This window comes from Kryptolebias marmoratus, linkage group LG17 (genome assembly GCF_001649575.2).
Source record: "Kryptolebias marmoratus isolate JLee-2015 linkage group LG17, ASM164957v2, whole genome shotgun sequence".
Classification (NCBI taxonomy): Eukaryota; Metazoa; Chordata; class Actinopteri; order Cyprinodontiformes; family Rivulidae; genus Kryptolebias; species Kryptolebias marmoratus.
The window spans coordinates 781740-799788 of NC_051446.1; the positions used below are offsets into that span (position 1 = coordinate 781740).

The 18049-nt window shown below is 37.1% G+C and overlaps 2 protein-coding genes across 4 annotated transcripts in view; one reads left to right on the forward strand and one right to left on the reverse strand.

Moving 5' to 3' along the window:
- Positions 1 to 2344, reverse strand: part of cdhr5b (cadherin-related family member 5b) — a 15543-nt gene extending 13199 nt beyond the window's left edge. For both annotated transcript variants that reach the window (XM_017439514.3, XM_017439513.3), the window contains exon 1: positions 2213 to 2344. In XM_017439514.3, coding sequence (XP_017295003.1) covers positions 2213 to 2279 — 67 coding nt within the window. In that variant the 5' untranslated portion in view covers positions 2280 to 2344. The remainder of the gene's footprint in view (positions 1 to 2212) is intronic.
- The window catches only part of LOC108249877 (GRAM domain-containing protein 4), an 81775-nt gene extending 74106 nt beyond the window's left edge, over positions 1 to 7669 (forward strand). Inside the window, exons 19-20 of one of the 2 annotated variants that reach the window (XR_005234283.1) lie at positions 6809 to 7046; positions 7561 to 7669. Coding sequence is in view for 1 of the 2 variants with exons in the window: in XM_037980679.1 (XP_037836607.1) it covers positions 6809 to 6874 (66 nt within the window). In the remaining variant the exon portion in view is untranslated. Of the gene's footprint in view, positions 1 to 6808; positions 7440 to 7560 lie in introns of those variants that run through there. The other variant, XM_037980679.1, reaches the window with a different exon arrangement.
- The last annotated feature ends 10380 nt before the right edge of the window (positions 7670 to 18049 follow it).

An 18049-nucleotide genomic window follows, 5' to 3' on the forward strand; every position in this document is an offset into this window, starting at 1 on the left:
TCCACTCATTACCTGTATTAACTGCACCTGTTTGAACTCGTTACCTGTATAAAAGACACCTGTCCACACACTCAATCAATCAGACTCCAGCATCTCCACAATGCCCAAGACCAGAGAGCTGTGTAAGGACATCAGGGATAAAATTGTAGACCTGCACAAGGCTGGGATGGGCTACAGGACAATAGGCAAGCAGCTTGGTGAGAAGGCAACAACAGTTGGTGCAATTATTAGAAAATGGAAGAAATACATCACTCACAGTTGAAGAGTACCTATGATAAAAATTACAGTCATCTACAAGCTTTGCAAGTGTATCTTTGTTATTTTTGTAGTTTGAGTCATTTATGTTTGTTGGAAATAGGATATAAGACAGCATGTTGCAAATTCAGTTTAACAGGTGATCTATGTATGTACTCGATTTATCAAGTATACTAATTTGGATTGTACCTGAAGATCATCTTTGTTCACAATACGCTATTTAATGCAGGGCATTAAATACTTTAAAGGTAACTTTTGGGTTTATGTATAATACTGGCAGGCAGTTTATATTAAATGACTTTGTTCATACATGTTTGTATTTGAAGTGCTGAATACATCATGTGTATCTGTAATTCAGTTTCATACCGTTCACATGATAAAGACTCAAATTCAACTGGGTGTCCTGGATTTGTTATGTGGAGCTGTTTAACTTGCTGGATAGATGAAATGAAGTTTGAAGCGAGGCCAGTATATATATATATATATATTACTTCTAAACAAATCAAAACAAGAGCATGCAGCAGTTTCTCTTAAAAAATTGTGGTGTAGCATTTATTAGAGGTTTTATGAGATAGGCAATGAACAACAGCAGACAAAATGTGTAAATCTTTACTCACAGCAGTTGTGATATTTTTATCTTTCACCACCTTTCAAGCCAGTTTTAAACTAAGATCAACTTATGTTGAGAAATGACAAAGTTGTAGCCATTTTGGCCAAACCTTGGAAAAAAAGGATCTGCAAAATTTTACGCATGATTGGAAAATGTCATGCTCAGAGTATGTGTTGTGAATAACTGTAAGCTTTCATCATATCATATTTTAGCTCAGTATCTGTAAAACTGATTGAGTTCTAGTCATTTTTGTTTTCTAAGGTTAGTTGCCAGTGGTGACTAACTTAAACTAGAAAAGGCTGCAAACATTAAACAGTTGTAAAAGTACATTCAATGATTATTTCCTGCAAGTTTCATTAACATTTGTCTAGAAGTTCACAAGACATTTTGGTAGCAGACAGACACTTAAACACATGCTTTTCTGCAGAGGGGGACTCTAAGACCTGCCCTCAATCTCAACTTTGCAATTTTTTGGGTTCACAGCAAAACACTTGCCTTTTTTCAAGTGAATTTTGTAAATGATTGTAAATGATATTGGTAAAGAACACCCAAACATTTAGAGATTACTGACAAGTGATCAAAGTCTCATTAAATGAGTCAACACAGAGAGCAAACCTGTCCACCTTTTGAACTATATAACCAATGTGTTAATTCTGAGACACACTACTTCCTGTTTTAATCACTGATCCTTATCACCCACTATTGAAGGTTAAGGTGAGTCCATAATGTTTTTTCTTGTTTCGATGTGTGTTTGTGTAAGCGTGTTTGTTTGTCTGTCTGTCTGTCTGTTAGTAAAATATTTTATGAATCATTGAACAGCGTTTATTGAAACTCTGTAGAAAGTAATTATCTTTAGCTTTATTAATTATCGTTGATCTTAGCTAACACATAAATGGCTATAACCAAATTTAGTGTGGTAGTAGCTGAGACTGATCACCAATTCATATTTTTAAGTGCTGACTTATTTTTTGAGATTTGTGTTTGAAACTTTGCCTTTAGCTATTGAAGTCAACTCTGACTGTTGGTCTTATAAACTACTTTTAATGAAACTTTTCGAAAGTGATCACTTGGTTCAGTTCTACAACTGATTAACTTTTGGATTCAACCCAATTCATGATGGTTTCTACAGTTAACTGACCTTAAAAAATGGCTATACCTCAGTGAATCTTACAGATCTTGAGATAAAATTTAGAATAAATAAAATAATAAAAAATAAAATAAAATTTAATGTGGTAGCAGTTGGGAGTCATTTACAACAGATATTATGAGTGCTAACAGATCAAACTTACTCTAAAACTGTGACATCTTCAGTTCGATAAAACAACAGATGTTCAGTGTCAGACTCACAGTTATTTGCCAAGACGGACGTCTGAAGCAGAAGCAAGCAGAGGAAAGATGGATAAATCCTGTCCATGTTTCTGTCTGTGTCCGTGCTGTGTGTGAACAGATCTTTGCGTTTGTCTCTCTGTTTTCTGCTTATCTGCTTGCTGTTATGGCTGCCATGGACTTTTACCCGTCATAAAAACATGCTCTTCTGTTTGCTGGTAAGCCATAAAAGATTTCATTTTGGGGCTGATACCTTATATTTCATTAATTTGACTTGAACCATATTATCACAACATGCTTGCACACATGCAGAAGTAAGTAACAGTCAAGAATAGCCTAAATTATTTCCTTCTTCCTATTTCACAAAAGTATGCCTTCTACTTTATGCCCCTGCTATCAAGATTCCTGATTTGGATTTATGGTTGACAACTGTTGGACAAACAGAACACATATAATATATAGTACAAACCAAGAGGCTGACAATGAAGCCAACAAGGAAGTATCTTTATATTCTTTGAACTTTCGCTTATTAGTTGTCAGTTTCTACCACCCCCACAGGGAAACTTTCAGCCTTGTTCAAAAAGTGATTTTGGATTTCTTATGTTTGTATTTAAAACCTCAACTTTAAATTAATTTTCAATTTGATTATACATACTATGTACAAAATTTCAGATGAATGAAGTTAAATGAAGAGAAAATAGTTAAAAAATAAATACATGTATATGTATTCACCCTCCCAAACTCAATTCTGTGTAGAGCCACTTTTAGCAGCAGTTCCAGCATCAGGTCTCCTCAGGTTTGTTTACATGATCTTGGTCCAGCTAACCTGGACTTTGTGTCTGTTCTTCATAACTAAACTGCTGCAGCTCCTCCATGCTGGATGGTGCTGCTTGTCCAACAATCTTTAACTCAAACCAGAGATTCTCAGTTGGACTGAGGTTTGGTCTCTAACTGGACCATTCCAGGATATTTAACTAGTTCTCCTTAACCCTCCTGTGGCCCTTATAACTTTGGGTCTATTTGACCCAAAGGCCACCGGATGGTTAAATCAGTGGTGTTGCCTCAGCCTTGTGTTTAGGGTCCTGCTGGAAGGTGGACCTCTGTCCCAGATCTCTCAGATCTCAGATGTCTGGAAGACTCCAACAAGTTCATTTCAAGAAGTTCTCTGTATTTTACTCCATCCATCTGCTACCATCACCATGCTTCACTACAGGGGTAGTGTTCTCAGCATGATGAAAGGTGATAGATTTGGCTCAGACATGGTGCTGTTCTTGATGTTTGATCTGACCACAGCACATTCTTCCTCATGTTTGGGGAAGAACTCTAAACAGTCCATTTTTTTTTCTCCCTTTAATCAGTCTCTTTTTTCTGCCACTAATCCATGAAGCCCAGCTCTGTGCAACCTCTAGTGGCTCTATGAACAGATCCTCCCATTTCTGTAGAAGAGCTGCAGCTCCATCAGGGTTGTCTTTGGCCTCCTCTATGTTTCTCTGATTAATGCCCTCCTTACCTGGTCTGTCATTTTTGGTAGATGACCCTCTCTTGGCAGATTTGTTGACATTATCTTTCCATTTTATAATAATGGATTTAATGAAGCTTTGCGGGATGTTTAGGGTTTGGGATATGTTTTAATAAACCGACTCTGATCCACAACTTTGTGTTTAATCTGTAGTTCCTTGGTCTTATTGCTGTGGCAACAGCTACTGCATTTGTTGGAAACTAGTTGGAGACTCAAAGTTGCAAGAAAATGGATACATTTTCTGTCATAGTCTCACTGATATCTGAGCATTTGTGACCAAGCAACCAGTGAGCTGTACAGTTGTATTTTGAGTGACCAATTTTTTGAAAATCATGGCTTATTGTAATGTACACAGCATACAAAACTGTTTTCTAGGCCATTCACATTTTCTTTGTTGCCTTCCTTATCCCACATTGTTACTAGTTACATCATACTGCCCACTACTTCATCCATCTATTTTCTTCATCTGCTTCTTATTTCCTAGTTGTGGGCCACTGGTTTCTATCTCAAGCAGTCACTGTGCACAGAAGTGGGACACACCCTGGACAGGTCGCAAGTCCATCACAGGGCCACACAGAAACAAACAAGACAAACAATCATTCACACTCTCTCTCAGATTAAGGGACAATTTAGATTGACCAGTTAACCTAAAATGCATGTTTTTGGTCTGCGGGAAGAAAGCAGACCAGTTTTTAAATAATTATTATTTATTATCGGAGTAAACCAGCCAGTGGAAGGACACTTTATATGTACTTATGGTGCCAGTCCCAAGCCAAGATAAATAGTGAAAGTTGTGTCATGAAGGGCATCGGGCAGAAATACTATGCCACAACAAACATGTTTGTTGGTTGGCCTGGGTTGAGAATGACCACCTCCAATGCTGTTAACTAGCAGGGTGCCTGTGGAAACTGGTGTTGGAGGTGGATGATCTGCTGTGACGACCCCTGACAAGGAAGCAGCCTAAAGACAAAGCAGATTATTTCTTACTGTAGTGGTTTTTAGACTTGGACATTCAGGGCTGTCGTCTCAGATGCTTTCTGTCATATAGTGAGATTCTGTGCAGGTGTCAAAATACAGCTCTAAAATTTATAGAAAGTAAACTGAGAAGCATTTGAGATGTCTGCAACAACTCTGTGACTATATTGAGAGAAAAGTTGTCTACAAATTTTTTTTAACATGTACAAAATTGAAGCGACAGGACTGCGAGCCTCTGTGATTTACACACTGAAAATGGAAACCCTTGCAATTGTTTCAAGACAGTTTGGAGACTCTTGCAAATGCTGTTCTCCAACTAGTCTCACACAGTTGCAGCCCAGTGAGATACGGGCTTTACAAGTATTGCACTAGTTTTGATAATGATGACTTTCAGAACAAGAGCATATATACTGAGATTATTTGACACCTAAATGGCTCACAAGTGGATATTATAAAAACATAATGAGTTAAATAAGTTATTGACCTAATTATGTAGCATCTGAAGGCAATGGCTTCAGAAGGCTTGAATGCAGAGACCTTCAAAGAGGCAAGTGCTATAAATCTTAAATAAAGATTTATAAGAAATATAAACCACTAAACAGTTTTCTTGTATTTTTACCCAACTGATGTAGGATTTGTTGCCTCTTTCTGCCGTGTGAAGTTCATTTGGATTGAAGTATGAAATCTAATGAAACACCTCTCTTTTCATTAAAATTATAAGCATATGCCAATGTAGATAATTCATCTATGGCTGCATTCATGTAAAAGGAAAAGGTTTCTGAAATTCATAAACCACAGATACAGAATTTGGACATAATAAAAATAATTTGGTTTTTACCAGGTTTTAAAGTTACTCAAATCTAACCTTAAGTGCACAAAAACGCACAACAGATTCCATCATGTCATAATTTATTGAACAAAAATAAAGCCAAAATGGAAAAGTGTAAAAAAAACAAAGTCCACCCTCCTCATAAGGATTCAAGAGGTTCAGTAGCTGCGGATTAAATATATTGATTAAATGACCAACTGATGGCCATCATTCTACAGAGAGAAAGATTATTAACAAGTGGAAAAGATTTAAGACCGCTACCAACCTTCCCAGGAGTGGATGTACCAGCAAATTCACTCTGAAGTTAGACTGTGCAATGCTTAGAGAAATAAAAAAAATAAAGAAAACAATAGCTCTAGACACCTCAGTTACCAGCTTAAAAAACAATACAGTTAGAAAAAAACTGAACAAGGTTTGTTAGGATGTATTGCGGGAGGAAACCTGTTCTCTCTAAAAATAACATCTTTGGTTTTTACTGTGCTGCTGCATGTTCAAATGTGCAATTTTAAAATACATTTAGTTTCAATTAGCTATTTGAGGCTTTAAAAGAAGTGTTTTGGTCCACTGTGATTGACAGTATCACAGCCTAGTAGTGAGTTGGAAGGATGTGTAGGCAGAACTTTTGTATCAATGGCCCAGCCACATGTCTTGTCACTGACTCCAAAAATACAACATGGAGACACTCACAGTTTGGTTTCAATTCTGAAGAACGGGAGAAGTAGAGACACTTTGTCCATCTTTATTAATGTCAATGTCCCAAGCACAGCAGCTAATCTACAACAGAGCGGCTGAAAAAGAAAGGAATCAAGATGCTGCAAAGGTCCAGTCAAAGTCCAGAACCTCAGCCTGACTGAAATGGTGGGTCCTTAAGAGAGCTGAGCAGGAACAAATGACTGCATACCTGAATTAACTGATGGGATGGTGGAAAGAAGAGTGGGCCAAAAGTCCTCCACAGATTTCTGAAAGACTGATAAAGTCTTACAGAAAACCACTGCTGAGAGTTACTGCCATTATAGGAGGTTCTACAAGCTGCTGGATCCTGGGGGCATTTTCACTCTTTTTCATGTTCGCTTTATTTGTGTTTAACAAATAACAACATGGTGAAATATGTTGTAGGTAGGTAGGTACATTTATTTATATGTACCTACCTATGTTTTATGTTGTGTGTTTTTGTTTACCTGAGGTCAGACATGAAAAACTTTAGAACCTGATAAAGATCAGATTATTTTTTGTCTTGATACATAAAGCCCATGAAATGAATCTATACATTTTCTTTCTCCACTTTTCCATGCAGGGTCACAGGCACAGGACATCTTGGACAAGTCTCCTGTCCATCCCAGGGCCACAAAGAGACAAATGACACAGACAACCATTCACACTTTCACCTGGTGACATTTAAGGTTGCCAATTAACCTAAAGTGTATAAAAACATGCCTGTTAGGTCTGTGGAAGGAAACTGGAAAGCTCAGAGAAAACCCACATGTGCATGGGAAGAACAACTCCAGGGTGGAGGAGAACCTTTTTGTTGTGAGGTGACAGCTCTAATCACTGCCGTGCTGTTCTGCATTTCTCAATATATAATTAAATATAATATTATGTTTTAGGTACTTTTACTTACTATTATGTATATTATTTATATACATATTAGTGAGAGTTGATGTATATTATGCATTATTCAAAATGACTGATGAGTTTAAACTTCAGACTCATAACTGTTGTGAACAGGATAAACCTTTTAGAGTCAAATGAGGTTTCATTACCTTTTGACATTATTTTGTCTTTTTTAAATTTCTGTTTTACTGCAATCAGTGTAATATTCTTTAGTGTCACATTAGTGGTGACTATTGATTCATTGAAGAAAATTTAACACATAAATGTCAACTGGAAAGGCTTCATGTAATCATTACAAGTCATCCTCATAAAACATATTTTATTAACAAAGTGATCTGTTTCCACATGAAATATAATAAGAGCTGCATGTGTAGAGATGTAACAAGCGCTTCATTATTGTCCATTTAATGATTAACTTTCTGTGTGTTTATGCAGAGCGCCCTCTACAGGTCGGTTGGCCAGTTGTTGTAGACAGAAGGACACATGTATTGTTTCAGCAGCAGGTTCACTTTTTCCATGTCTCCTTCGACACCACTGTTGACAACAACAACAAAAAAAAGCTAATATAAATTGCCTGTCATGTAAGGCTGGAAAAAAATTCATAGTTTTTATTTTGTGAATATTGTAGTCACAATTAGAAAACACAATTACTCACTATAATGGAAATTCTGCATTTATTGCATTCAAAAAACAATGAATTTGCCTTGAAAGTTAAATTCTTCTTGAAATCTTAAAATAACTATCTGAAGTATTTGTTCAAATGTAAGGTACTGAATAAAATAATTAAAACAAATAATTATAACTAGGGCTTTATTTTATAAAATAAGTGTTTCACATACTGTATCAACCTAAAATTCACACTATATTTTCTTATTTTTAAATATAGTTTAAAACTATTGTATTGTAACTGGTCCCTGTTTGAGTCATCGATTGTAATGTTCAGGCCATCTCTTGTATCTGTTGATTTGCTTACAAACTTTTATTTTTTCACTGGAAGTTCCTCTGAAGAGTTTTCAGCCACTGACAGATATAAGCAGCTGACAAACATACATCTACAAGGTCCTAAATGGAATAGTCCAGTCAACTTTTAGGCGATATAATAGTTATCAGTAGCTATCATCTTATCAGCTGGAACATCATTTAAAGAGCATGGAGTATGGAGAAAGATACAAAAGTCTTCATACGGGCAAGGCTAACAGCTAGCCAAGCAAGTACCAGTTTTTAAAACAAATTGTTCTGACTTAAAAATAGCTCTCTAATAAAAGACATACTGGTGTGAAATAACTTTATATTAGCTAATATTAAATCTCTACGCTTATGCATGACAGTGTTTGTTTCGATCTGAACTGTTTTCTCAACAGAGCATTTGTGTTACTATGCAAATATATGTGAGCGAAGCATAGTCTAGCTATACTCAACACATACAGACCATGTATAGATAGGGCAGTGTATTTCTTTGCTCTTTGAGACTTTAAAGTGAAAACTATGGGAAATGTTTAATGTCAGTGACAATTTGAAGAAAAGTCAGAGTTGGTCATCATTGATTTGTTTGTTTTACATTTAGCCACTTTTCCTTTTTAAAGTTAAGTGCTGATGGTGAAAGTCTCATGAAACAATAAGGTTTACTTTATAGTGTTTAGTAAAGGCGGTTTTACCCTTTCTGTTCCTAATTTTTACATCCCTTGCCAATAGTCTTGTTTTTTAAACTTCTGTTTCTTGATGTTAACAGTGTAAAAGTTGGTGTGATGTGCCTGCAGTGTCCCTCACCTCTTCTTGACTCCTTGCATGCGGCGCAGGAAGGCACAGATGGAGCTGTGTTTGGCTTTAGATCGGAGGAACTCTGCATACCTGTTGGAGAACTCGATGTCTCCCAGCTGCCTCCTGCGGTCCAGACCTGTAGACAACAGGTGTCTGAAACACAATCAGAATAAGGATCAGGTCATTGGCACATAAAGTGGAAAACATTGACACTGGAGTGCTATGTTCTGAAGGGAAATCTGATGTTTGAATCATTGATAGAAGGGTATTTTGTTGCAATTTGCCCACTGAAACATAAAACACTGACCCCCATGACAACAGCATTTACAGAACAAACCTGGATACTGAAATGACCTGAGGGACAAAGTAAAGAGGCCAGAACTGGGCTTCAAACTCCTGAAGTCTCAGTCTGATCCAGAATAAGATGTGTTAGAATGGGCCTACCATTTTGTGGCTGCACCTCAAAATCTCACTGGGCTGCAACTAGTTGACAAATAGTCCTCAATTTCCTGAGAACCATTGTGAACAGAAAGTTGCACAGGCGCACAGTGCCGTCACTTTTAAAATCTTTTGATGATTTTATGAACTGTAGATGATGGGATATTCAAAGTGTTCCCAATTTTCCATTGAATTTTCAAACTCTCTTCCAGTTGTTTCTTATTTGTACCACTTACTTTTACAGCTTTTTGTTGCCCCTGTCCCAACTTTTTAAGATGTGTTGCTGGCATAAAAATCAAAATGACCTAATTTTTAAAATGGTACAAAAGCAATTAATGTATTTACTATGTCCTATTGTGAATAAATGATGTGTTTAAAGAGATTTGTAAACCGTTGCATTGTGTTTTTATTCAGATTTTACACATTATCCCACCTTTGTCAGATTTGGAGTTGTAATTACAAGAACTGAAAGAGTGCAGTACATGTAGTACAGAAAGAAACAAAACAAGACAAACTACCTAAAATGGTCAGAAGAATTGTGAAGTGATCCCCTGTGGTTGAAAGTGCCCAAAGTCACTAGAAGTGTCACTTTTGGATCATTGCTAAAATATAGTAAGATCCCATGTGGAAAACTATGTAAATGTTCCAAAATTACACTAGAAACAAGTGGAAATAATGTGTTTTAAATGAGTTATATGTAATTTCAATGTGTTTTCACTTCCACAGGTGAAGTTCATATAGTTTTTCTGTAAGGTCAGGGATCATCAGGTCCAGGCCAGAATGATCTGTGAGTTTCTGAACACCTGACTGTTAATGTGAGACCAAGGCTACACAGTTGGGTCTTTGTTTTTGCCAAATAGTGTTAAAGAGTCTTTAAAATCTCTGCTGTGTGAAATCACCTGAGTCTGGCCTCCAGCAGAATGTCTGCAGAGGTTCCCGAAAGAGACCACGGTGCGTTCAGAGGCTGGATCCCAGTCAGTAAATCCTCCACCTCATCCTCATCTCTGCATATCACATGAACGGAGGACACACATTTCAAAAAACATAAAAAGAAAATATTTTTGTTCATTTTTTTCTTTTTCAATTCAGCTTCACATTTAGTGTTTACAGTACTTTTAGACATACTTCAGAGGGATGTGTTATATTCACAGGGTTCATATTGTTCCTCATGTTGTCAAAACTCTGCTAATGTAAGGTTACCTAAAAGGAAGTGATGCAGTGAGGTAGAGGAGAGCCAGCAGCAGGAACACCTGAAGGACACTGATGGATGGCATCATGATGTGGATGAAAACAATGATTTCCTAAGGAGACATGTTGATTGTCAAACCTTCAAAAGCTTTAAACAGGAGCTTCTCTGGTGTACAGTTTGGATTTTTCTCCAGCACCTGTTCCAATGAATGATTAGATGAAGTCATAGTTTTCTAATAGTCAAGCTTCTAATCAATGCAATAATCTGTTAAAGAATTGCATGCCTCAGTTTTGTGTGGAAGGCTGGCCAGTTATTGATACGAAGATGTGGAAATGCAGGCGGAGCCAGAGACAATGGGAAATGAAGATTTTTGTTTTCTGGCTACACTGAGTCCTGACCTCACCCTCAGCTCAGACACCATGAGTCAGAGCTTTTTCAGTCAGCATCTAACACCCCTCATCATCATCAACACTATTTTTTAACCTAAATTAGTTGCATTGGGGTTTTAGGTTAATAAAGATGGGCTCATAGAGTTTGAGTTAAACCCATCATTTCTGTTTGAAAGCATTTAACTTCTTTGTTTGTGACAGTTTGAAATTTAAAGATATTGCACCACCATTCTTATGAAGAAAATAAGACATTCAAAAGAGAACAACAAGATTTTATGACAATTAATGCACCTGTAGCTGCATTAGTGTTGCATGAGTGACATGAAAGCAGTTGCAAGATTTTGGTTTGTTTGACAACTTTTGTGCTAAAGTGTGGAATCTGTGAGTTCTGGGCTTTATGCCAAATGTAAACACTGATGTGTCATAATCAAACACATAGAGACATGTTTTTGTTTGTTTTACAGACGTGGATAGACGTGGTTTGTTGGTACACTTCCACAATATTAAAGAAACACAATTGATGTGACTGTTTTTTATCATCGGTTCCAGAAAATTTGGGGCTTGTCAACATCCGTTTTGGTGAATTCCAGTCTGGCTTTTTTAGCGTTTTTCTGCCTATACAGGAGCCTTCCTGGGTCTTTTTCCATAGAGCTCATTATGATTTAAAATGTGATATATGATCAGAAATTGACATACCTTGACCTTGGAGATCAATTAAATGGTTTTGAATGGTTTCCTTGCCTCTTTTTCTACTGTTCTCACTATCTGTTTGATCAATCTGAAGTAGCCTTTCCCCTTGTGTCCACATCCTGGGAGGTTGGCTACAGTCCCATGAACTTTATATGTTTTAATATTATTGTCAGCTGTTGTCAGAGGAACATGAAGCTGCTTGGAGATGGTCTTGTAGCATTCACTTTTAACATAGATAACTATAATATTCTTTCTGAGCTCCTCAGACAGCTTTCCCCTTTTGTTTTCTCTGGTTCAGGTTCAGTGTGGTGCTCACAATGATACAAAACTACCCAGTGGCTGTTTGTTCCCTTTAAAAACAGGCTGAATGGCTGCTAAAAGTCTTGAAGGCACCCACTTAAAGGTCAAACACTTAGTTTGAGACATGACTACTATGCAAAGATTAATAATCTTTTAAGGGTCCCAAGAAATCTGTCCATACTATGTTATCAGATCTTTGTAAAATAACTGGCAAATCATTTATTTTCAGTTATTTGTTTACTCTATCACATACTAAAAGCATGTAGATATACATTAAACAATTGCTTTTAACAAAATCACTTTTCATGAGAAATAAAGCATCATGTCAATGAGCTGTAAGGGGAACAACAAATTTATATACATATGTAAATATAACTGATAATTTTGGACAAAACAAACAAACAAAAAAGAATAAAAATGAAACAACCATTAGGACCACATTAATTCACTTAGTTTTTTCATTTATTCCTCATGAAATGCATGTATAAAAACAATTAATTCTTCTAGACAACATACTGATGGAAAAGAACAATACGTTAGCTGATATTAAGTCTCTTTACTTTTGCATGACTCAGTTTAGTTTGTCACTGTTCTCAATCGAACTCCACCCCTTCACTTAAAGACTGCTCATGAAAGATACCAGCTCCCCGCAAACTCTGAACAGAATCAAGCAGTTAAAGAAAACGAGATGATACCTGAAGTTAATCACATGGGATCTGCACAAGAACCTTTTTGGTGCCAGACAAATAAACTAAAACTTGATTAGTCTGGAACAACAACAACAAAAACCACGTTATGTGTGAAACATTGTATTCACCTCAGTGTATCCAGCCTAAAAAGCTGAAATCACAAGCTAAAATTCAGACCTATTTGGTGTTTTAAAAAACGTTTTTAGTTTTTTTTTCTTTGGCATGAACATCAAATCAGTTGGTGGTTCTTTGTCATGTGAATCTTTTCAAACAGAACTTCTCTTCTTTAAAGAAAACTTGAATTCAATTGAGTTAAAGTTTCATATTTGTTCTGTGGCAACATTTAGACATTTGTGCAAGTTTCTAGAGAAAATAGCAGCTTAAACAAAGAAAAATAATAATAATGCAACTCACCTGGATCGACCCCGCTCTGAACCCAGATCAGACCTGCAGACTGACTAGGAGGGCCCGCCGCGCCTCTTTTTGTACCCCCTCAGGTATCGACCCCTTGCCAGATCTCACTCGCACTTTACTGTTGTGATTATCGACTGAGTCAACACGTTGAGTTTGGGGTCGAAGTTTCCAGCTGTGCTGCTTTGTTGACTTCCTGAAATCTTAATGAAATTACAGCCTCTGGTTTCCCTAATGAGACCTAATCACCTCTGAGAGATGGGTGCTGTTTGCTCACATGAAATCTCCCACACGTCAGAAGCCACTATTGATCCACTAAGACACATTTATTTATTGCGGTGGTTTGTGCTCCTGTTTACACGGCTGCTCTCAGAGGAGAATTCAGTTGGTAAAGATTATTAGAAGGTTTTGCTTCTGTGTGGATTTAGAACCAGATAGAGTATTAATAACAAACAAACCATATGTTTTTCCACCTTGCAGAGAGATGACGTGATAAAGTCAGATTGGGGCCTCTTAGTCTTTTGGGAATTTACCATGTTTCTAGTGGAGACAGTTTCCATGTCATCATAGGGCTACACAATTATATGTGTCTGAGAACTTTGTTTCATAAATTTCTCTTACTGTCACTGGATTTCTCTCACGTTAGATCACTTCCTGGTTGTAATCTTTAAGGGTCTATAACTCTGTTACTCACATGACAGGATCAACAAGCACTGGTAGCTTGGTCATGGGCTTCTTACTCATGGTGAACAACTATGACCCCTTCAGCAGGACTTCTATCCATCTCCAGCTGCTTGAAACAAGCTCCTTCAATTAAAGCTATTGGTGCCTGGCCCCTGAAACAACATCCTTCATCTGAGAAGTGGTTCTGACTGTGTGAATTTTCTCAGTACCTAACTTTCAGTGAAACTTTAAATATCCACAGAACTCATGAAAGCCGAATAATTATTCTTTGGTCATTCTTGTGTTTTTGAGCTTTTCATGATAAAATATGTGCATTTGTTTTAATCAATGATGTTTCACTTCACTTCTCTCCCTCTAGCTGTTACAGATGGTGGAGATTTGGTCAGACCCAAAATAAAGACAGACAAGGTGGAACTCAAAAGTAAGACAAATTTTTTTACAAAAGGAAAATAAAGGCTGACGAGACAGCAACTAAATTAAATAACAAAACAGGATTCTAGGAACACGAGGGGCAAGACACAAGGGAAACGAGACAACATGTTGAAGTGAAACACAGAATGAACCAGCAGAAAGTGAGGGAAATGACCAGGTTTTAAAGGCTGCAGGAAATTAGGAGAAGTGGGTCCAGGTGAGTGATTACAAACTCGGGGCAGGTGTAGATGGGTGTGGCAGGTAAACAAATGATTGACTGAGGACAAGAGAATATGACAAGAGCACAGGGAGTGAAGAACCAACTGACACAACTAAATACAGGAACCAAATAACAGAATTAAAGAAACAATAAACTCAATACAAAAACCCCAAAGACTCCCAAATCCTGACACTAGCATCTGAAGTTGAACGATGAATCTTTAATGAATTCTGAGATATGTGTTTGATGGGTAACCTCTCATATTACCTCATTTTTAATCGTTACCTGTGCTGTTAAAATTGTTACATTTCTAGCAGTGTCTTTACAAATGTTGGTTTATTGTGATACTAACAACTTTTGAGTACTGTATTTTGTGGACTATAAGATGCACTTAAAAGCCTTCAGTTTTCTCAAAAAAATGACAGTGCACCTAATAGTCCGGAGCACCTTATACACTACTGATCAAAATCTTAAGACCAGTCACAGAGCTTCACAATGTTAAAGGAAAAAAATCAGCGTAAGAGACAAAAACGGGGAATTAATTGAAGACTGCATTTACACTCAAACATGATGTCCATTTTTGTAAACTTCCCTTGCCATCCATCCCCAAATGTTCTCAATTGGGTTTAGATCCGGGGAACATGCAGGATGGTCCAATAGAGTGATGTTATTCTCTTGGAAGAACTCCTTTGTCAGGCGGGCATTGTGAACTGCAGCATTGTCCTGTTGAAAAACCCAATCATTACCACACAGACGAGGGCCCTCAGTCATGAGGGATGCCCGCTGCAACATCTCCACATAGCCAGCTGCTGTTTGACGCCCCTGCATAACCTGAAGCTCCATTGTTCCATTGAAGGAAAACGCACCCCAAATCATGATGGCGCCCCCACCACTGTGCCGTGTAGAAAACATCTCAGTTAATGTTTAAGTATGACTTTGGTAAACTACAAAGCCGCACCGCTTGCAGCAATAAGGCTCGGTTATAGTCGCGCTTTGTAGTGTAACGTGCACGGCGCGCAGACCTGAGTGAGCGGTGGAGGCGTTTATAATTGACACTTACGTCGGTGCAATCTCGTTCCGTGAGTTTTGAACCGTTTAATTATTTTTGTGATCTCTCATAGAGGAATCATATAAATGCTGATACAGGCGAACCAGCTCTGCTAGAGCACTGAAATCGTCCATTGTGAATGGAGCAGGGTGTGCGCGGTCCGCGCCAAGTTACAAAGATTGGGACATGCACGTGCGCCTTATAGTCCAGTGTGCTTTATATATAGCAAAAATTTGAAAATGGACCATTCATAGACAGTGTGTCTTTTAAACCAGTGCGCCCTATAGTGCGGACAATACAGTATTTGAGTGGATGAGAAGATTAGAAACTTATATTTTAAAGTTTAAAAAGGTTTCTTATAAGTGAATTACTCCTCAGTAATTATCCTTCAGACAAAGTTAGAGAAGAAATGTGTCTTGATTTCATTGGTTAGTTAAACATGACCCAATGGGGGCTGAACCAAGACATAAAACTGTCTCTATCCATCATCATAAACACCTTAGCTCACCTGACTTCTTTTTGAGAAATATTTCAAGTGAACTTTGTTGCCTTTGTAACAGATTTTTCAAGCTAAGACAATGCAAACCAGACACAGCGGAACCTGTCTCCAACTATAAGAGTGCACGGATGTTCTCCTCCATTTCAGAAAATCACTTCTCACAAACTCTGGGTGATTTTAACTCCTGGGCCACTGACGTGAGACCAACATAAGCTCTGAGGTACATAGGTTGACCATCCATTCCTGCAAGCAGTAATTCCCTCCTGGACCTGTTCCAAGGTCTCTTATGTGTCCATGAGTGTCCACCTTGTAAACGTGTAACGTCCATCTTCAGCTCCTCCTGCCTGGGTCAACAACTGCGCATGTTAGTGGGAAGAACCTCCTGATGGTCAGATCTCTAGATCCTTCCTTGCTCATTATAGTTTGATGTCAAAATTATTTTACATTTATTCTGGGTTATTAACAGCTAAATTCTTTATTCAACTGTACTTTACTTTTTCTTTATCATTTTGGCTAAAACGTTTTATTCTGATTTTCTGTAGGTAGGGAGTCAGCTTACTCACTTTTCTCTATCCACATTAATCGAGTACTTTATTACTTGCCATTTTACCATAAAATTATTGTAACCATTTTACTTAAATTTCATTACTTGATCTGTAAATAGTTTGTAAAAATACCCTTTTTGTAATTACACCTTATAAAATTTAAGTATTGTGTCTTTAATTCTTGTGTTTCAGAGGTTCAAACTGTGCTATGAACCTTAAATTTCAATGCATAAATCTGAGCTAAGGGTAATCTAACACAAGGCATAAATAAATATTAATATATTTATTTATGCATTGAAGGTGTTTGCTTCATAATCCTGCTTAAAACTTCTTAACAACTTTATCCCTGACCTGTCTGGTGTGTTACTTGGCCTTCATCATGCTGTTTGATCACTAATCCTGTGTAAGAACATGAATCAGCTGAATTTATATAATAAATTTGACAAAGATACACTCTATTTACTAATTACTCTGAATGCACTTCTTGGTTTTAGTTCAGGGTATCAGGGTAAAAGCATAGGGGGTGATAACAAATGCATGCCAAACTTTTTAGATTTTTTTTTTAAGAATTTGGAAACCATGTGTCATTTTCCCACCTCACAATTATGTGCTACTTTCCCAGTTTGTGGTTGTAATGTACAACATACATGTAGTTCAGTCTGAATATATTCTGCACCTATCACCTAAAACTGTCACATATTAATTTACATTTTGACTCCATTTTGTTTTTATCTTACAGAAGCATCTGAAAAAAGGACCAAACAGACAGAACAAGTGTACCTTGTTTTTAGTGATGCCAAATGTATAGTTTTGAGTCCCAGAATAATATTACAATTTACTGCAGAAACACTTGAGCCTTTAATGAGGATGTAACAGAAATCAGTGATTTATTTGCACGTTAGCAGTAGATTGAAAGGAAAAAGTGCAAAGTATCTGCTTTGCTCTATGCAGCCCCATCATGTGGCCAGTTGAAAAATTACAATGAAACAGTAACTACGTCTTTTCTCTCTTTATGCTGGTGTAGATTTTCAGTCATCCAGGACATGGTAAATCCAAAAAAAGGTTAAAAAACAAAAACAACTGGAATTCTAATCTGTAGCTGAAGATGTTTCTCTTCTCATCCGAGGAGCTTTCTCAATTCTACAGAACAGATGTCTAGTTTTTTTAAAAAAAAATCTTTTTTGAAAGAGCTTTTCTCCTTTTGCCAAAAACACTTTCAACAAATCTGTAAATAAAGACCTGTCATTCCTTGAAGGGATGCATATCATCCGCCACCTTTCATAACACAGTTTAAAGCCAAGATCATTTTATGTTGAAGAAAACAATGGACTTATAGCTAATTTGGTCAAACCTTAAATAACATTATTCACAATCTCATGTGATATGGTGAGATGCTGTGCTCAGAGTATGTGTTAGGTATGACTCTATACCTAGCCATACATAGCCATTTTTGTGTTGGCTAATGTTGATTAGCTGCAGTGGCCATCTTGAATTAGATTGACTCCAAAGATTAACAGACAAATAGAATTTACTGCAACAGGAAATACTAAAATTTTAATCAAAGATCTAGCACTTGATGTATGTGTTGTGAATCTCAGCTACTACCACACCAAGCCTTACCTTTACATATGTAAAAATGTCAATTTTTATGTT